Source organism: Vulpes vulpes, chromosome 4, assembly GCF_048418805.1.
Source record: "Vulpes vulpes isolate BD-2025 chromosome 4, VulVul3, whole genome shotgun sequence".
Taxonomy (NCBI): domain Eukaryota; kingdom Metazoa; phylum Chordata; class Mammalia; order Carnivora; family Canidae; genus Vulpes; species Vulpes vulpes.
The window spans coordinates 73770200-73792700 of record NC_132783.1 but is presented as its reverse complement, the minus strand read 5'-3'; the positions used below and the strand labels follow the sequence as shown (position 1 = coordinate 73792700).

The 22501-nt window shown below is 35.4% G+C and overlaps 1 protein-coding gene across 4 annotated transcripts in view; it reads left to right on the top strand.

Moving 5' to 3' along the window:
- The window catches only part of RTKN2 (rhotekin 2), a 139078-nt gene extending 125931 nt beyond the window's left edge, over positions 1-13147 (top strand). For all 4 annotated transcript variants that reach the window (XM_072756125.1, XM_026013581.2, XM_072756127.1 and 1 more), the window contains 3 exons: positions 3796-3961; positions 7852-7959; positions 9255-13147. In XM_072756125.1, coding sequence (XP_072612226.1) covers positions 3796-3961; positions 7852-7959; positions 9255-9790 — 810 coding nt within the window. In that variant the 3' untranslated portion in view covers positions 9791-13147. The remainder of the gene's footprint in view (positions 1-3795; positions 3962-7851; positions 7960-9254) is intronic.
- Positions 13148-22501: the final 9354 nt, after the last annotated feature.

The following is a 22501-nucleotide window of genomic DNA, read 5'->3' as shown; positions in this document are numbered from 1 at the left end:
ATTGGCCATCTCTGTAAAGAGCTCTGATTCCTTTTAGCAGGAAAGAATATTTAGAAAACATAATCTGGGTATATAGTAGACTTTTTAAAAGATCATATAGTCAAAAAGTAAGGCAGGAAATAGTTCATAAATCTAGTCCTGATTTACTAATCATCCATTATCACAGAAATGGAGAGGTTGAAGTACAGTTTTAATTCAAAATAATGAACGACAAAATAATGAAACAAATGAAACTTTTCTTTAATTTCAGAGTTAACTGTATTTTGTTACAAAATTTTCTCAGATTATATTTTTATTGACTTTACTTGGCCTTCTCAGTACCCACCATCTCATGCAGTGGAAGTTTGCAGTTCAGTATGTGCTGATTCACAAGGTAGATCCAGCCAAGGATTAAAATTTCACAATGAATAGTCTCAAATATGTCCACAAAGCAGTAGCAGTTGACTGTAAAACCTACCAAATCAATTAATGGTTTAGTCAGGAAACTCTGACTTTGGATAGAAAACTGATTTCAAACCATCGATGTCATCATCTATAAAGAATAGGACTAGGATCTTCTCTGGGATCAGTCTGTGAACCTATAACTGTCATTATCTTAGTTCTCTTATCTCGTTCTTTTATTCTGCATATATATTGCAAACACTTAGTATGTTAGTGGTAGAAATAGTGAGAGCAAAAACACCCAAGCTTCTTGCTTTCGTACCCTGTGAAGAGGAGGTACTTCCCTCATCTATGTGTATTATGTGAGCACACGATGGTAACAGTCCTAAAGTGCACCTTGTGTTTTCTAATTCGCTCCTCCTTTGAGAAGTGCAGTTTTAAGTACTCTTACTGATACTTTGTCTACAACGAAAGACAACTTGTATAGACTTTCTGGCATTAACAGAAACATTATTTGTTTAATGACTTTTTCTTTGACATGCAGTTTTTTTGGTTGAAAAAATTCCCATTAGTTAAATTATTTGGGGCGATGAAATATAGAGAAGTTAATTCAAATGATCTACATTGTGTTTCATTTGCACCTTTTAAAAGCTTCTCATGTTTTAAAAATTTAGTGGTATTTATGGTTCTCAGAGTTAATGGAGTGTATAATGTATAGTATTTTTATATTATTGCATTATATTCTTTTAGAAGGATATAAATGATCCAGTTCATCAGATTTTCTACATTAGCTATTTTCATTTGAAATGATATCTTGGTATTATTAAAAATGTACATATTCATCTGTAAAAATCACACTTTCCTTATTTAAAAATTGAATCCATTTTAATCCTATATACAAAAGGTAGTCAGAAATTTGTATTAAGATAGATTTGGATGCAGGAAAGCAAAATTTCAACAAGAATACTTAATATTTCATTGTTTTTTTTAAAATACTAACAGTAATAGAGGGTTCTTTGCCCTCCTCCCCCACTGAGTCAGCCTTCAATAAATCTTATTGAGAGCATATTAAAGATTCTTCCTAGAGCTTAAGTCATTCTCTGCCAGTGATAATAAGCTTTCTATTTAAAGAGATGGATTATATGCATTTTCAGCCTCTAAGGATGCCATTTAGGGCACCATTTTGTTTTTATATTGTATAAATAATTACTTAAAAGAGTTAATTCACAAAGTTTATTGCCATGGCATAGGAATATAAAAAAGACTCTGCTCTTTTAAATTACAGTGTTGCCCATAAGTCCATTATAACCCTCTGAAGACACACACATACCTACATTTTAAAAATGATAGGATAGACTGTCTCTAAGATGATTACCAAATCCTTATGCTTTGTGATGCTCCAAACTTTTAAAGTTATGTTGCTACTTCATGCAGCATATATTTCTTCCCCCTGTGATTTTTGAATAAGAATTCCTTCTTTCAGCAAAGAACTTCTATAGTATATAGTAAGTAGTCCCTTCCTATCTGCAGGGGATGTGTTCCAAGGCCCCCACTGGATGCTTTATACTGTGGATAGTACTGAACCCTGTTTATACTGTTTTTTCCTATACATGCATACCTCTGATAAAGTTTAATTTCTAAATTAGGCACAGTAAAAGATTAATAACAATAATAACTAATAATAAAATATAACAACATATTGTAATTAAGGTTATGTGAATATGGTCTTTCTATCTCTCAAAATACCTTATTGTACTGTACTCACCCTTCTTGTGATGATGTGAGATGATAAAATACCTGTGTGACGAGAGGAAGTGAGGCGAATGATGTCAGCACTGTGATGGAGCCTTTGGCTACTTCTGACCTGACCATATGTCAGGAGGATCATCTGCTTTTGGACGACAGTAGCCTGGGGCAGCTGAAACTGCAGAAAGCAACAAATCGAGGATGAGGGGGAGCTAGCGTATATGGTGTTCATCTGCCTATGATATCTGCCATTCTTCAGGGAATGTATAGCATTTCTTTGTAACTCTTTGCTATTCTATAATGTCCACAGAGACGTCATCATAGGTGTATGTTGGTTTTGGGCTGTGACTATCCACTCAATACTGAAAGAAGTGAGGAATTTCTTCTCACTCCTAATCAGCTTTTGTAACTGCCAGCTGAATATTCTTCTACATACTCTAGGAGATGTACACATTCCTCGAGAACTATTCTGCCTGTATAGTATCCACTCGCCACCAGTGGCTTAGGCACTTAAAACGTGGCTAGTCCAAGTGGAAATGTGCTATAAGTATAAAATAGATACTGGATTTTAGAAACTTAGTGTGAAAAAGAAGGTGAGATAGCTTAAAAAACTTTTTTGCTTGCATGTTAAATATTTTGGATGTGTTGGGTTACATAAAAACATTATCTTAAAATGTAATAATTAATACATAACGATTTTCACCATTTTTATTTTACCTTCTAATATGGTTACTAGAAACTCTTAAGTTACATATGTGGCTCACATATTTCTAATGGAAAGCACTGCTTTAGATAATCAGTCATAATCCAAGGGACCAAATACCTATTATTGCATACATAGATAGTTGTATTCCAGACTTCTTTTCCCAAAACTCCTCGGAAACTACATGCAGTTGTTAGCTTGTCATGCATTGTGGTGGTGCCTGTATGGCTTGGGAACAGACTTTTCTACAGGTAGACACAATAAGCACCACAATGTTATACCTAGTACCACTCAGAAAAAGTTTAGGCTACCAACATGAATGAAAAACCATTGCCTTTGTTGTAGATTCTTGCATTCAGCATTTGAAAAAATAATTGTTACCATCAGGAAGATTATAGTACTTCATGGATCTTTAGCTATGAGCTTTGTAAATGAATGTTACATATGAAATAAATGTTAATGGGGAAAACCTAACTACTCTGCTGCAGTAAACACTAAGTTATGGTTTTACTGCTTTTAGTGATAACACTGTATATAATGCCTGAATATTAGAATAACAAACATACTTTACTGATTCTTTTATTTTATTACTGTTGGAAATGTAGTTAACATAATTCACATTACAGTTATGACACGCTGTACTTGTTTTATTGCAAATTTTAAGATGTATATAAAAGACAGCAAACTCCTACTTAAACAGATCAAAATAGGTTATGTTTAATCTCACATAATTTAATGTAAGTTCTCTATGTAGCATACTTTGAAACATTACTCAGTATTTTCATACAAAGCATTTATTATTGAGTCTGAATATTCAAAGTACTCAAAATTACGTATTTTAAATGATCAGCAATAAGATGTATAATTGCATCTGGTATAAGTATGGTAGCTAAGCAGTACAACATTCACTTGATGATTACAAAAATATTCTCTTGTAAAAAACCAATTTTGTCTTACTTTTTAAGGAAACCAGAATTCGGGCAATGGATAAGGATGCCAAGAAAAAAATTCATAATTTCTCTGTCATCAACCCTGTTGCCGGACAGTCTGTAACTCATATTTTTGCAGTGGACAACAGAGAAGATCTTCAGAAATGGATGGAAGCCTTCTGGCAGCATTTCTTTGATCTTAGTAAGTTGATGTTTGGATTTACTAGTAAAATATTCATGTGCATGAAAAGATGCACAAAGCAATCTAAATATTAAAATTATAATCTTATGGTTTCTCTCAAGAATTTTTTATGCTCTTGGATAAAATGATACAATCATCAATAAATACATTGATGCCTTTCTCTCAACCTTTCCCCAGTACCTGACTTAATGTAGTTTATTATACTTTTGAATTCCTCCTATCCATCCCTGTTACTTTTAAGTTTCTCTGGTCCCTAAAACAATTAGACCACATTTTTCAAAATATTGGGTTTTAATTGGTTAGGGCAGTATCTGTAGTTTAGAGATGATCCTAAAATATTGAAATGTTGAGGAAACTCATGTAACCCTCTGTTAACTCCAGATTCATTATAATATCATGGACATTGTCCAAAGATTTTTTTTTAAACCATACATATGGTTTTTCAGTTTTAATAATACAGCCCATGATTATAAAAACAATGTGATAATAATAAAATATTCTCAATTTAAGAGGGAATTTTATCAACAAAATATTGAAGTTAAAATTGAAAATGTAGGCTATTGGTAATGGCTTGTTTCTAGTCAAATTAAGCCTTTTGTTACATTCAACCAGTATTTTATGTCTTTAGAATGTTTTTTTATGGAATTATGAAAGGTAGCCATTTCTAAACAATAGAAAGTTATTTTTGAAACTCCTAGAAATAATCCTACAGAAATTTTAGGACTTCTTAAGATCTGTTTTGGGGAACTTTATAAAAGAGTTACTGCCTGCTATCCTCAGATTAATTTTTATAAGCTTACAGTGATCCATGCCCTGGTCAATTATTATAGTGATGGTTGGAGTGGGGGAAAGAAGAGAACTAAATGTATTGATTACCTTCCACATACCATATGGCTTCATTTATTTCTCCCAACAGTCCAGAAAGGCAGAAATTATTTCTCTCTGCTCTAAAGTTGAGAAAATTGAGGCCTGAAAAGATTGCTGGTTTACTGCAGGAAACCAGAGGACTCCCTCTATAGCCTTATGGAATCCTTTAGGACTTGTTTTCCATAAGTACTATCCCTAGGCACTGAATAGATGTTTAAATATTTGTTCCATGCTTATCAGCATGCACTGCATTTTTTTTTAAATTTCAGCTGATCTTAGATGTGTAACTTAAAAGACAACAACTTCCTTTCGTTTGCTGATCACATCTGAAATTTTAACTGCTTTCCTAAATGCTTTGCTTTAGAGTCTGTCTTACAAAGACTATATTATTTTTAGAAGTGATTCTGCTATTTTAAACTTTTTATGTGTATAAAAACAGGAACAAGGGGTGAAAGGAGGTAAAAATGCAGAATATTATGGTCTGGATATCAATTACTGCTAGATGATCTCATGTTTTTATTCTCTAGATTATGTAAAATAATTTATCATGCTAAAATGGAGTTGGAAGGATACAAATATCCAATTTTACTGTCAAAATAAGAAAGTGATGACAACTAGGTTCTCAGATATAGCTATTTCTTTAGTATTTAATGATTTGTTGATAAATCTGCTATCTATGTAATTTTTTTAAAGTATAAATTCTACTAAATTTATACTTTAGAATTCATTGTGTATGAAGATATGAAGCAAAGGTGGAAATGTTTATACTATTCTAAAGATTGACTTGTAAGTGGTAAGCTTATTGTGATCTTAGGTGAAATCTGATATGTAGAACCAAGTAGAGGGTAGATAGATAGTCAAGGTAGAATAAGACTAATTTAATATTTAAAGCAAATTTCAATTACTTGTCTCTGCTTAAGAGTAGAAAATCAGGAGAGTGAGAAAATTACCACGAGAAAACATTAATGACACTAAGTCTGTTTAGCCTGCAGAGAAACAACCTGAGGAGTGGAGGGTGGAGGCAAGGGGGATGTAATAGCTAAGTTTTAGTATTTTAGAGCTGACCAACATATAAAATGGGAGTGACATTGTTTTGGATGATCAAAAGGGGCTAGGCATGGTGGGCCAAAGATTTTTTTGAGTATTTAATAATATATTATTGAGTTACATAAACAGCTTAACATAACAGATCATTTTGACTGGGAACATTATAGCAAATATTATTGTGGTAAGCATCTTCAATATATAGATTTTATGTGAGCACAACATAGCCATTTAATATTTCATACTGGGCCTTTATTTTTATGTTGGTATCGGGTATAACAGCGCATACTAATTTATTCAGATAAAATAAACCTTTCCATTATAAAATTGACCAGCGAATATACCGCCCTTGTACCTCTGACTTCAGTAACACATGGGATAATATGACTTTATAGTCGGGTCTTCAACGTGATTAGTATTCTGCTACCAGTTTAACAATGAAAAGCTTTCATCTATCAATGTAGAGAAAATACTACACTTTATAATTTGCCTAAGATTTGACAGAGAAATGTTTGCTAGTTCAAAGTATTTCATTATTTTTCTATTAGATAAGACCTTATTTTTTTCTGCCCCCAAGAAGGAAAAGCTGGCTTTTATATATTTATCTAAAAAAGGAAGTGGAGGGGAGGAATAAGTTATCAGATCTCAGATCCTACTAGATTTAAATTCTGCAGAGCAACCTTTGAAGCCTCAAACTCAAGATTTCATTCCCTTTATGAGATGCTATGTGGGCTATTTTGAAATTTTTACCATATTCTATACTTAGCATTGTAATAAAACATACTAAAAGGTTTTTTATGTTTCTTAGCTATTTAAGGTGATGGATTTAAAATTTATGCATATTACCATGTAACCATGGCTGTGTATTAGATTTAAAACAACAAAAATGAATAGATAATTTGACTGAACATGAAATGTCTTTTATTTTTAAGCTATGGAAAATAACTAAATTGGATATTGAGTATGGAAACTGAGAATATAATAAAAGGAAGAGGAATATAGATCATAAATCATTCCAAAAAGGCACATGTGTATTACATTTAGTTTTCTACAGATGTAAGTTAGAGTATGAGAATTGTGAACCTCAATAACCTACTTTTATAACATGAATATAGAGACACGTAATTGTTGTCCAACATGCAGGTACACAATAAATGTGGAAAGGTTAAATTGTTCATATGCCCTCAGAAGAAGTAAGTCTGAACGTTTTAAGATGAAAATAGTAAAACATAATTAAAAGAAAAATTAATGTTGACCACACTTTTAAATTTAACTTAAAAATTGAAACAACTTGAGTATTTTTTTATTCCTAGTGACTAATGGCTTTATTTAAAGTATTCTTCCTAAAATAAATTCCTTCCTAGAATTTTGACTGATGTGTCTTTATTATAGCAGGCTCTTATATACCTTTTACTTGAATGAAAATATAGCATTTTTCTAGAGTTGCATGATTTATGAAAAGCATAATCATTTGAAAAAATGATTGTTAAATAAGCAATTCTTATTTCTCAACTAGAATTTTCAAAGGTAACACCATTTTTGAGAAGTACAGTTTCCTACTAGATTACTATATTTTATTTCAGTTGATTTTTACCTTTCAATTGTCTTAAATATTGGATATTTTTGTTTAATATTTTTTTATTTAATATTTAAAAGAGGAGAACTTGTACAAATTTTTGCCATGAATAGAAATTTCAGTTACCAACCATTTAGTGAAATAGTGCAGTATTTAATAGCTTAGAGATCTTAGCTTCTTATGTCTGTGCACAGAACTTTATTTTTCAAATAGATTACTTTTGTGCTTAGACTTGGACTTTAACATTATGGGTAGTACTGAGTTTTTGTGTCTTCTTTAAGGCAATGCTTTATAAATTCACTCTTATTTTTCACAGCAAAAACATGTTGATATCTATTGAAAATGAAATATACGTCTTCACATTTATGTTTTAAACTAGGCTGCCTTTTTCTGTCTTTCTTAGGCCAATGGAAGCATTGTTGTGAAGAACTTATGAAAATTGAGATTATGTCACCACGGAAACCACCTTTGTTCTTGACAAAAGAGGCGACCTCAGTCTACCATGATATGAGTAAGTGGGGTTTGTCTTTTCTAAGCTGCAGGGTAACAAAAACAACATTGTCCATACTCAAGCAGCTTATTCTATTGACATTAAAATGCTAAAATTTTCAGGGCACAGTCAAAATGAATGAAAAAAGACTATGATTATAGACTAAGGAACTCATGTTTAATAGATGAATTAATACAAATTTAATGAATACACATTTTTCATAGTTTGAATGCTTAAGATCAAACAAAAATGTTAAGGCTTCAAAATGAATAAGGGTACACTGAAAATAAATATTAGCTGAGTAGCTGATGAAAATTCTGAAAATGTGAACTTAACAGATTCTAAAATATAATCATGTTTTGTAATTTTTTCTGTATTTTATTAAATTTGTTTTAAAGTAATGATAATAAATGAATATTAATAAATGGAAGCTTTCATCTCAGGTCAAAAAATTGGTTAGGTTTAATACTTTAGAAAATTTTAAATTTCTAGACTCATTAATATTCCATTTTCCCGCACTTTGAAGGGTATTTATTTCTCTGTGGGATTGCCTGAGTGAACAGTGCTGTGAACAAACACAGGTCAACACTAAATTCTAGTCTATTTTGTCACCAATATATACTGTACACATACTTTAAAATGTTAGATTAAAAATGATACAACCAGTGATTCATTTAATACCAGTGATTCATTTAGTTGACATTTATCTCTGTTCTCTTATTTTTCCCAAGGAAAAATTCATCCAGCATCCTTATCACCAAATTGGTATCAGGGCTTCACTGTTTCCTTGGGTTTCTGGTTTTGGATTATTTCCCTATTAACAGACTTTGTTAGTCTACAGGAAAAGATGCTAATTCAGTTATGCTTGCCTAAGTTTACATATCAGGCTTTTATTAAAAAAAAAAAAAAAGAATTCACTCTTACCTAGAAGTCAGAATAGAATTCAAATCCAAGGAAAGTTATTTAATAAATATTTAATCTATAGATTGAAAAAAATCCTAGTGTAACCCCACTCCTTTGAAAACTGGTTTTTACTCATTTATTTAGGAATATATTTATGGGTATGTGTGTGTGTGTGTGTGTGTGTGTGTGTGTGTGTGTGTGTGAGAGAGAGAGAGAGAGAGAGAGAGAGAGAGAGAATGATCTCCTTATTTTTTGGTTCTGTTGGTAGAGTTATTTTTAAACCAAAACCACTTGCTTACCCAATGTGCTTTTGATGACCGTTACAGATACTAGCTTAGAAAACAATAACTCACTCAAAGTGTGCACAGCTTTTGAATTTTTCCCCCATGTACTTTTTCTGGAAATTATTACAGGCATTGATTCACCTATAAAACTTGAAAGTTTAACTGATTCAATACAAAAAAACCTTGAAGAGACAAATGGACAGCTTCTTGTTGGTCAGCATGAAGAATCCTCACCACCTCTTTGGGCCAGCCTCTTTGATGGTAATCATCAAATGGTTATCCAGAAAAAGGTATTATCTCCTACAAGCAAGCAGTTACATGATGGGAAAGGGAAAAAAAGACGTGCTCCCCTTCCTCCTTCTGATCAAGCTCCGTTCAGCTTAAAGACACAAAGCAACACAGACCAATTCATTAAGGACAACTGGGAAAAAACAAGTGTATCTTGGACCTCGCCTTTGGATTCCAAATTATCAACCCTGATGCATCACTTGCAGAAACCAATGGCTGCTCCTCGAAAACTTCTTCCTGCCGGGAAAAATAATTTAAGTGATGGTGAACGCATGGACAGTAAAACCAGTTTTGAAGCCAAGCCAGTGCCAGCTCCAAGGCAGAAATCTGTCAAAGGCATGCTGGACCCCAGATCATGGCTGCAGGCGCAAGTGTAGGAGACCCTTAATGTACAAAGCATTTAACAAAATTTGTAGCTGTTAGGCTTCATTCAGAAACACTGGAGATACAGCAGTATGTAATCATGTTGGTAAATATGGTAGCGATTTACATCAATAATTAATAAGCTGTTAGGTATAAAAATGCTTTACAATGAAGAGGTAGGTTTCTCTTTTACTTCTGATCTTCAGAATATAAGTGATTTCCCTAGTAGAGTGTAAGAGGCAGTTTCTAGACAATATCCTAATTGTTGGAAGGGTTAATTTATTCCTAAATTAGTGCCAGCAGTGAGCAAGCACTAGGCAGAAGAAGGCATTAAAATTTCTTTGGGGAGAGACTGTCTAGTAATTTAAAATGGGTTAAATATGAGCCATATTCTCACTGTGAAAATTTTAATACTAATGGAATGTTTCAAAAGTTTTATTCAAACCACAAATTATAGAATCCACCCAAGAAAATTTCTCCTTAGCATTCTGGAATTCTCATCTAATGGTTCACTGGCTCTCATCTATTGTTTAACTCACTAGTTAACTCACTGACCTTTCACATTCCTGGGATAAATTTTGGAATATTAAATTCTTCATCTTTAAAGGGAATTTATAATGTGCTATTCAAAGTTGTTTCCTTGATGAGCCCTGAAATCCTGTTGACATTAACTCTCATAAGTGAAGCATAGCATTTATTAGTTTAGAAAAAAGGTAAATGAAATGTTCTTTATTTCCACTTTTCTATGCATGGAGCTAATTTCCATTGTGACATTGGAATTTGGGGAAGTGAGTAGCTGATTAACACCTTAAAATTCATTTAATACTTATTTAAAAAGCAGATGGCTGATTCAAAAATATCAGAAAAGTTGGCTATGATAATAATTTTCAGAATTAATCCTTTTAAAACATTTTAATTAAATTTCCTTTTTCTAGGAAGGGTTGATGTCTGCTATTGATATTATTCATTAAAAGTCATATTCTTATAACAATGACATCGGAATCATTTCCATAGGAGGTAATTTCCATAGCAACTAATCATAGTGACCCAAACAGGATTATGAAATCAAGTGAGGAATAAATAACAAGACAATGAATACCTTAAAGGAACAAAAACTGCGTTTTAAAAATAATAATGCTTCTTGTAAACAAGAACTGAGTAGTTTTAAAAATCAAATCAGAATTTCCAAATAAGACAGTATCCATAAGGTGTCAGCAATGGCACAAAAAAATCTGAAATCACACTGAACCCTAAATGTCATTGCAAGAAATAAAAATACAAGAATTAAATTACTGCCCAGAGTATAATCTCCAGAGATATTTTTAAAGCTCATGAGAACTCTATTTGTATCAGAACTACATAATTACAAAGTAAAATGAACACTTGACAAAAAGTAACATTAATTTAAATGGGCCTTTCATTATTTTTAGATAGCAGTCTTTCTTCATTTATATAGAGTGATGTAACTGCCAGGTTACTTTTGTGTTTGCTGGGTACTCCCAGTAAGAATTGTGACTCGAGGGAGTAATGATTCAAAAGGTCTCTTGTGACCAGCGACACCAGGATAGACATAGTCTTTGATAAGAAGGAAGCCCCATGTGCTTGCCTTAGAGGATTGTAGAGACAATCACATGTATGAAAACCTGCAAAGGTAGGATTAATTTGTTTTTTCTAACAAGGAGACTCTCATCAATTCTGTCGTGGTTGCTAATTCAGTAAATGACATATTAAAAATCTGCAGGATATTATTGTTGAATTTTTGTTTATTTTTTAAAACCTCATTGCTGTTTTTGACAGCATTTGTGACTGTCAATGCCACTAAATTATTGAGCTGGAAGATGCTGCAGGCAAAATCGTTTCTGAAACTGGCATCTAAGCATTTTTTTTTTTTTTAGTCGAAGCCTTCCTTATAACAACCAGTGTTAAAACTTCCAAATTATATTCTTGTCATTTCCTCATGCATATTATATCGAGAAAGATTTAAGGTGTACTGGAAAGAGAATTTATTCATAGAGAAACTCCCTAGCAGTTGTGCCCTCAGTGGGACACTTTGAAACAAGGCTGAGGCCCTTCTTCCTAGAAATATTTATCCGAAGCCTGAACCAAGGACCACCTCCCCCCACAGTTATTCAGGCTGTTTCTGGAGCCCATCTTACTATATGCTACAGAGCCTTTGGCATCAGGCTGAAGGCTTCAGCTTCACTTCCTTTAACGTAGTGTTCATTAAATGTTAGTTCACTTCCCCCAAGAGTTATAATACAGAGTCAGGGCTCCCTCCCTTCCTTCTCTCCTTCTTACAGGGCTCCCTCCCTTCCTTCTCTCCTTCTTACTCCCTTCCTTCCTTCCTTCCTTCCACAGTTAAAAAAATCTAAAAATACTTAAACACTTTGTCAAGGAGTTCGTCAAAAGAAGTATTTGGTTTCTCATTTCCTAAACCGGAAGTTTATGACAGATAAAAATATGTCATGTAATAAAAGACGTTTCAGCTTTTTATGAGCTGCCTTTTTACATTCCTTGTTTGTCCTTTTAATTTGTTTCTTGATATATGAAGACTATAAACTTGAAAACAAAGAGTTAGCTGTCAGATCTTGATAATAATATTATAATTAGAGAAACAGAAAGAATAGATATTTTATATTATGATAATTCTGATGATCTGAAGATAATGTCTCAGAAAATTGCATTTACATTTCAAGCTCTGGGACGTAAATTACAACAGCATTTAAGATAGTTATTATTACTTGCAACAAAGTGGTGAGCTTTTTATTTAAACATCTTGCCAAGGACAAAGAAGGCATTTTGTTATTATAAACACATGCTTCCTAAGGTAAACAGTCTTTCAAAATATCAGGCATGCCAACTCTTGGTGAGTTTGGTTAAATCTGCCGTGCCCTCTGACTTCTTATAAGTGGGTGTGCATGTATGTGGAAAACTAATTTCATTTATTATAAATGCCTTATCTTTACCCTTTAAGACCCTATCAAGTAAATTTTTCTGGTACCGTTTATTAAAAATGGGAGCTGCCTTGCGTTAGAGACTATTCATATAAGGTAGGTTAAGCAGTCAAGTATTTCCTTAGGCTTGTGTTCAGTGCCTCAGACACCTACTGAGAAGTTAATTAATTCAGTCCAAAATGAAATTATAGGGCAGTTTGGCACAATTTACGTTAAATGCCATTTGAATGTAATCACCTGTGTTACCATGAATAAGGAACGACTGTACTAGCTACAGATGGAATGCCGTACTGCGAACAAGAAGAGGAGTGCTTTGGCAGGAAAAATATCCGTCCCTGTGGTCAGAATTTACCAAAGCCCTTGTCTTTTTAAAAAGTGAATTATTGAACAGTAATTAAATTTTAACTGATGACCATTTATACAGTGTTCTGTTAGTCTTAAACTATAAAGTAGATGGAGTTTTCTTTGCACCCTGACATTTCAAAGGCATCACTATTTTTAAATGTTTACATGTTTAATGTAACTACTACACTGCAAATAATAGTTCATGAAAAAAATAGTTTCTTTTGGATCACATATTTTTAGTTAACACTAGAAAAGGTGTTTGCTACCTTTGAAATTTTAAGTCAAGATTTCACTTGCAAATACACTAGGGGATATTTTTTAAGATATGCTTGTATAATTGGCATTTTTTATAATTTTTATTTTTTTATTTTTTTTTTAAGATTTTGTTTATTTATTCATGAGAGACACACAGAGAGAGGCAGAGACACAGGCAGAGGAAGAAACAGGCCCCACACAGGGGGCCCGACATGCGACTTGATCCCGGGTTTCCAGGATCAGGCCCTGGTCAGGCCCTGGGCTGAAGGCAGCACTAAACCACTGAGCCACCCGGGCTACCCATCCCCCCCCCCCTTTTTTTTTTAAAGATTTTATTTATTTATTTATTCATGAGAGACACAGAGAGAGAGAGGGAGGTAGAGACACAGGCAGAGGGAGAGGCAGGCTCCATGCAGGGAACCTGATGTGGGACTTGATCCCGGGATTCTAGGATCATGCCCTAGGCCAAAGACAGGCGCTAAACCACTGAGCCACCCAGGGATCCCCTAATTTTTATTTTTTAATTAAATTTTTAAATTTAATTAAATTTTAATTTTAATTTTGTAAATTTGTATTTTTTAATCAAGCATCTGCGAATATGTTTGGATTAAAACATATTCATGGGGTACCTGGGTGGCTCAGTCAGCTAAGCATCCAACTCTTGATTTCGGCTCAGGTTATGATTGCAAGGTTCTGAGATAGAGCCCCCACCCCCGAAGTTGGGCTCTGTGCGGGGCTCCTTCCCCCTCTGTCCCTCCCCCAACTCTGCTTGTGTTCTCTCTGGAAAAAAAAAGTATTCTATTATGGATATATATTTTTCAAAGTATCAAAAATTGGTAAGGAAGCCAAGCTCATGTGATTAAAATTTCTTTACAGCAAAGGAACTGATTCATGAAGTCGCTAGCTTTTTCTTTAGGTACAACCTTCTTTCTGTGCTTGATTAATAAAAGTCAAATGTGAAATCAGCTTAACCAGAGAAAGACATACCCAAAACTGGTGCTAATTACTTTAAGACTAATATTCAATAACCTTGCTATAACTAACAATCATTAAAATGTTTATGTATAAACCTTCTTACAGTATATTCTTAAACATCCACTAAAATAACCTTAGTTTTAGGTCATTGATGTAGAATTTGCCCAGATCTTTAGTTATTCTGATAATAAATTAGGGACCTAGGATACTCAGTTACTGTTAGCCACAAGGAGACTCCCTATTCTAATGTACCTCCCTCAGTGCTTAATTTATTCCCATGGAGCTCCTCAGGGGAGGGGGGAGAGAAATGAACAATCCTGGCTCAATTATATTATTTCAACATTTTATTCCTGAATCTGAAACATGACCATAAATATTTAACATTTTTTTTTAAAAAAAGCTTCCCTTTCTCTGAGATTTATTACATAAATATTTTTGTTTATCTGAATATAGGAAAAATACCAATCTTGGCAAGTTTGATAATTAGAAAACTAGGCAAAATCATTCCAAATCTCACTGAAAATTGTGTTTTAAATCACAGCAGTTTGCTTTCAGAGATATGGTAATCTCTTAATGTGACTACAACAGAGAGATTGAAAAGATCTTGTATATACATAATTGCCATGTCACAAATATGTTTCGAGATATTAAAATATAATGTTTTAAACAAAAGGCAAAATCAGACCTATAAATACAGAAGACAGACTGATGGTTGCCAGTGGGGACAGGGCTTGGGGGGATGGACAAAATGGGTAAGGGGAATGAGAGATATGGGCTTCAAGTTATGGAATGAATAAGGCATGGGAATAAAAGGCCCAACACTGGGAATATAGTCAGTGATATTGTCATAGTAATGTATGGGGACAGAGAGTGGCTATACTTGTGAGCATAGCGCAACCCATAGACTTGTCGAATCGCTCTTACACACCTGAAACTAATTAACATTGTGTGTCAACTATACTCGAAAAAATGTTTTTTAAATAGATGGTTTTGTTGAAAATGGGCACTCTTCTGAGTGTTGTATTTTTATGTTTGTTTACTCAAAAACTTTTCTGTTTTTGTGAGTAGATAAATTTTTGTTGAATTTAGCCATCTTAATAAACATATCTTAATTTACTTAGTTACGGCAATTTTAGTTTTATATTAAAGAGGAGAAAAAAAGTTAAGAGTTATCCATTCACTTGCCTCAAATATTATAACGTGTTTATATATACATAATATAAAATTACAAATACATACATATACTCCATCAAGTCTTCAATCCAGATATTTTCCATTAGTCTTAAAGGATTATTTTTAAGTGCTGCCAATGCTGGGCAGAGTAAAAGTCCACACCTCTTCACAGCTGACAGAAAGCTTCACAGCCCCCTTCTAACCTGCCCCGCCCTGCTAGGCACATTCCTCTTGTTGCTCTCAAGCATTTGGACGTTGCCTCAACAAGTTTTTGCTTGCTTGACATTTTCTTATGCTATCCTGCCTAGAATATCCTTCCTCCCTCTCTTCTTCATGCAATCTTCTCTCAGCACGCAGCCAGCAAATTTTATTCATTCTTCAGAATGGTAACACCTTTAAATTCCTCAAGAATTCATACCCTCTTTAACCTCTCCTTTCTTTGTGCTTTACTTACACCTATACAGCCTAAGCCCTTGTTCATAGTTTTGTGTTCCCTTACATATGAGTTTTGTGAATTTGTTCCCTGCATTACAAATCATGATAAACTTGCCGACTTAAAACAACACTCACTATCTCACATTTCTTTAGATCAGAATTCTGGATGGGCTCCAGTGGGTTATCTGCTTGAGATCCCACAAGACCAACATGAAGGTGTCCACCAGCCTGGGCTCTCTAATTTGGAGCCTCTGGGGGGAAATCTGCTTCAAGGCTTACCTGTTATTCATTCGGATATTGGCAGAATTCAGTTCCTACTACTTGTGGATTGACCAGGGGTCACTCTCAGCAACTGGAGATCACTCTCCAGTTTTTGCATGTGGTCACCTCAATCTTCAATGCCAGCAACACTTCGTTAAGTCTGGTGAATTAAGTCCTCCCCATGGATGAGTTGAATCTATCTGACTCAAATCTGTCTGACTTTTCCAACCACTACCAGCTGAGGAAAACTGCTTTTTAAGGAGTTGTGTGAGTAGATGTAACCCACCAGGATAATTTCCCTTTTGATTAGTCCAAGGTCCACTGATTAGTAACCTTAATTACTAACATGAAGTATGCATGTGGAGAATATATGTATGCATGATAATTACTTATCTCTTTTGCATATAATGTAATCATTATCATGGGCATGATATATTCTTAGGGCAGGACATCTTGTGGTACCGTTTTAGAATTCTGCTATCACAAATTAGACTTTTCAGGGACAGGGAAAATATTATTGACCTTTTAGTCCTGTTATAGTGAAATGCTAATGGAGGAATAGTATTGGATAAATACGTATAGTGCACATGGATTCACTCAGTAGCCCACTAAGCAAATGTAGAAGACATGCCCAAGGTCACACTACATCGTAGTTAGGAGTGTGGATTCTGGAATTAGATCTGGATTAACTTCTAGCACTGCATGACCTAACTGGGTGATTTGGGACTTTTTTTTTAATATCATCAAAGTTTGGGAGTTTGGGGTTTTTCTAATCTTCAAGGTAAAAATAGTATTTGCTTCACAGGATAGCCGTGATTATTTTTTTTTTTTTTTTTTTTTTTAGCCGTGATTATTAAATAAGATAATGCATATAACAAAACCCAGGGCCTGGGATATAAATTCTTACTTTGCTTCTATAGTGTGACATACAACATCGTAACAAATATATAAAGAAAGGAATGAGATACAGCTAATATATCCACATGCATACATATATTCTCCACATGCATACTTCATGTAAAAATATTGGACCTTAAGAGATATCTAAAAATGTGTCCATATACTTATTGCCCCTATATTAGAACCCTATCTTAGGCACCGTTGAGGTTTGCAAAATTAAAACGATGCTTATTCTTGAGAAGTTCACACAAGAGTTTGTAGGATCAATCATATTAGAGAATATTGAGGTGAATTACTGCTTGAATTTGCATTCTATGTATCTAACGTTAATATATCTGTACACAGACACTTAAAACAATCCCTATCTACCACCAGGGTACTTGAGAAATTAGTTGAAAAGATCATACATAAAACAACAATAGGCAATATAAAAGAGTATTCAGTATAACACAAACATCTAATTTTAAGTGTGAGAAATCAGAAAGGGGTATGAGAACCTTTACAAAACAATTTTCCAACAAGTGCAAAATGCCTACTGTATTTTATTTTATTAATACTAGTGTATAGTATTTTATTACTATAAAGAGTTAAGCAATGCAAAATTATACGCTGTAGGTATTTTCAGACAAAGTAAGAGCAAATCATAATAGGGAGATTTTTCAAATCTAGGAGAAATAAGTAAAATAGAAATCAGTTTATCCAGTAGACTCTCAGAGGAGTTTAATTTTATAGCGTTCAAATTTAAGGGGGAGTGTAGTCATGAAACTTGTGGAAAGTAATGGATTAGATAAGGCAGTGAGCCTATTTTTTAGGGTAAGAATCCATAGAACATGGTACAGATTGGCATGGAATATAATTGGCAGTGGGGGAAGGGTAGGATATGTTGAACCACATGCAGGACATTGAATGGCAATTCAAGAATATAAGACAAACTGAAGTAGGAATAGTTGACATCAGCAATAGAGTAGGCAGTTAGTGGAGAAAGTATTCAGTTTATGAGTTGGGAGAATTGGATTCTAGTCTTTGATTTACCACTAACTAACCATGTTGCCTGGACAAGCTGTTTACTCAACTGTTCAACTTTCTTATAAGTAAAGCCACTGGAAAGGCTGTTGGTATTTGTCTTATACTAATGTGGAGAGCCCTAGGCCCCTGAGTTGATACCCTTTGAGGTAGCAACCAAGAGAGTGATGCCAAAAGAGTGAGCCTCTGGTTCTCCTAATTCAGCTAGCGCAGCTCCACGGTGGACAGCCTTGTTTTAACCCCTCAAGGCAGTATCATAACAATCTCCATTTTATAAATGAGCGATTTAAGGCACAGAACAAGTGAATAACTTGCCTATGGTCTCATGGTGAGTGAGACAGGATTCGAACGTCATCATTCATGATCCACAGTGAGTGCTCAACTTCCTCATTGTACTCCCACCCTCTAATGTGAAAGAGAAAAAAAAACAAAACAAACAAACAAAAAAAAACATTAAGGGCAGGTTTTGCCAGACTAGCTTCCAAACTTTATCCCTAGTGATGTGGCCCCTTGGTATATCCCTTTGTTTTAAAGCCCCAGATAAAAATCCATTTCCTGGGATCCCTGGGTGGCGCAGCGGTTTGGCGCCTGCCTTTGGCCCAGGGCGCGATCCTGGAGACCCGGGATCGAATCCCACGTCGGGCTCCCGGTGCATGGAGCCTGCTTCTCCCTCTGCCTGTGTCTCTGCCTCTCTCTCTCACTGTGTGCCTATCATAAATAAGTAAAAAAAAAAAATTAAAAAAAAAAATCCATTTCCTTCACAATAAGATCCAGCATATACTATTCTGGGCACAATGCTTGGCCTCCGGAGGCATTCAGGAGGCACCTGCTTTGGGTATATGTAAGCCTGAATCTACTATTAAGCTCTGGAAAGCGTAATAGAAATATGAAGGGGAAGAAAAGATAAATTCCTTCTAAGGAAATTGGAACTGGAAGAAGTTGGTATTTGAGCTAGACCTTGAAAAAAAAAAAAAAAGGTGGAGGAATTTATTGAAAGGCTACTGGAACCAGTTTGTCCAGGAAGGGTTGGACAGGCCGAGTCCGGGTCCTTAGCAACATAAAGTTGAAAGAATAAAGTCACATTCTAGATTGTTAGAATAGTCTTTTAAAGTAGTAACTATATCAACCTATTAATACATTAATACTGTCTAACATTGGGGTTACAAAAAATAAATCACAACTTTTCACATCTAGAACTATGGTTCTAAACCAAGTGTGGAAAACCATGGAACCATGGTTTTCACCATGGAACATTTGACAATATCTGGAGACAGTTTTTATCACCATGCCTGGGGGCTTGGGGTGCCACTCAGATCTGTTGAGAAGAGACCAGGGATGCTGTTAACTATAAAGATATGTAGTTTTGGGCCATGCACATACAGGGAAGGGCATTCTGAACTAAGGGAAGAGAACAAACTGTGGAACAGGAGTAGTGTGGTGGTTTAGAATACATCTACAAGTTGACACTTCTCTAGAAAGGTGAAGCCTCATTCCCCTCCCTTTGAATATGGACTTAGTGATTCATTCCTAACTAACAGACTATGGGCGAAGTGATGCTGTGCAGCTCATGACACTAGGTCATTATAAGGACAGCTTGTACCTAAGCACTCTCTCCTGGATCGCTTACTTTGCAGGAAGCCAGCAGCTAGCCTCAAACAGCCCTGGAAGAGAAATGAAGAAGAACTGAGACCTCCTCCCAGCAACAAGGACCGCCTTTTGAGTGAGCCACCTCAGGACCAGATCCCAGGTGTGACCTATCAGCCTCCTGAGAAAATCCAAGCCAGAACCATCCAGCTAAGCACTTCCTAAATTCCTGACCCACAAAAACTGGGAGTAAGACAGTAAATGCTTACTGTTTTAAACAGTCACTTTGGGGGGGTAATTTGTTTCCGTAGCAATAAATGGCCTTAAAAATATAGGGTATGCCGAGGGCTTGGAATGGTGCACACGAATGGGGATTAAAAATAATGTGGATGAGGCAATGGAGTCAGATGAACTGCCTTGAATGTCAAACTGAAGTGTTTGCCTTTCATTTGGTTTCTGAAGAAATCTACAATGTGGACTTAGTACATCCAGATCACATGTGACTTACTCTCTGTTAGAGCAGTAAGGGCAGGAGTGGCTATAGTTGGTATTGGGGAGCATGCTTGCCATGTCTCTAGAAGAAGAAAAACAGTAACCTGTACATGTCACTACTACATGCGAAGTTCATGGATGGCAGGGGCTAGTTCTGAGTCATGCTTTGTCAATATAAAGCCTCCCCTGGCTTGATTTAAAAAAGAGAGAGAGAAAGAATGAGAAAAAACTTCTCACATGTATCCAGGTCACTAATGTAACACCACCGACTTGATTGTTCTTACCCACCAGCCTCTTTGCAAGGAGAAGGTGACACATTAAATTGCTTCCACCTGTGACATCTGAGCATGACTGAGTTTATCAGATTCTCTTTTCAGTAGGCAAGAGGGAAGGAGAAGCCTGAAGGGTTGTGAAGAGTGACCCAGAGTGGTGAACAGATTGCAGGGAGCAAACATTCTGGGGCCCAAGGCAAACCTCATTTATCTGCATCCACACCAAGTGCTTTGAATGGAGTTCATGATTCCTACTCCCCTCTGTGGGAAATTCAACTGTACTTTTTTTTTCATAATTTGTGATACCAAAAGTGTTTTTTAAATAGTCAATTATGAGAACAAACCTGACATCATCCTCAAATGAGTCATTCAGAGTTTCTTCAGGAAATTAGAATAGTGTGCCCAGTATACTTCCACATCTTTGCTATATCATTGAGCAAAGCATCCCAAGAAATGAAACCCAGTAAAAATTCGGAGGTATGATTCCACTTTAGATTGATTTCAACCCAAGTCAATTACTAAAATAAAATGCTTAGAGTGGAGAGCCCAGAAAGTGTTAGACTAAGGGACCACAAGCCTTATCAACACCAGTGAAAATATTCTGTTTAATTTTCTACCATGAACTTCCTGGAAAGTGGTGGATAACTTGTACTATAAATGTAATTAGAAAAACACAACTTGCATTCAGCCAACACTTTACTAGTCCCCATCATATGTAGGGCTCTGCCAGCTGCCTGGGCATGGGAAGATGAGGGGCTAGTCTCTGTCTCTCTCATGGATTTATGGATTAGTAGGATTGATTCGTGGGGTTTAGTTCCAGTGTCAGAAAAACCCACAAGTACTTTTCTGATCAGTAATAGCATGAAAATGACAAGTCTACATACTATGATTTTGTTTAAGCAGTAGGACCCCCCCTTTTCAAACAAAATCTTATGGGGGCCTTTTAATAATAAAACAGATCACAGTGCAACTACTCTGGAGTGAAAAAGGAGTAAGGAGCTCATGGCCTCCCCATCCTGCTTCCTACCTATCCCAGAAGCTGCTCTGTAGGACCTTGGAGTTTCCCACAGCAGTTTGAAAACCGTTAGTTTAAAGCATTCCTCAAGTCTTAGTGAGGTGCTGCTAGACATTCCATTTAGAAGCTGATGAGCTTTAGACTAATTCCTCTTTTTCCTTTTCACAATTAGTTGGAGCCTTTTAGAAACTTGCATTTGGACTGCTTAGTACTGGATTACTCAGTAGACAAAACTAAGCAAATCTCAATCTAACAACACACACGCACACGCATACACACACACACACACACACACACACGACAGAGAGAGAGAGAGAGAGAGAAAGAGAGAGATCAACCAGATTTTTCAAGAAGAGATAAAAAGAAACTATGTTAATTCCAGTACACATATAAGCTTTAGGTTTAATGGGTTGTATTGTACTACTGTTTTTGAATTCTAAAAGGTGCAGAGAAGAGGGCCCCCAAGTGTCTCCCAAGGGCTTAAGTCCTCACTTATGAGCCCTGAACATATTTCAGGAACCAGGAATTAAGGAGAAAACATCTCTCCTTAAACTGCATATGTCCTTTTCTCATGGGACTCATAGCCACATTCCCTATCACACCAACTCCCATTCCAGGTAGGAAACACAAGAATGCCAACAGGTTCACTGTACTATCTTCCTCTCTGGTCACGAAGTCTCCATATTTGCCTCCTTCAAATCAAGAGGATGTTCCTTCGTCCGTCAATCCTGTTTCCAGTAAATCTCTAACTTAGCTCATCCTCTTTAGCAAAACTTTACATAGATAGAGGGGAACTCTCTTCGGAACTTCACAGTATGTAAATGCATCAAGTAGAAGCTTTAGTTGAATTATAGACTATTTCCTGAAGTGAAACACAAAACAAGGACAAAATACACACTTATGTGTCAAGAAGAGGTGAGAATGAGCTCGCCTGGAAGGGGAGGCAGGGGAGGAGAAGAGAAACGAAGGTGTGATGGCCCAGTTCCCTCCCACAGTGAGTCCCATCTCAGTCTCTGCCAGTGCCCTGGTGAAAAGCACATT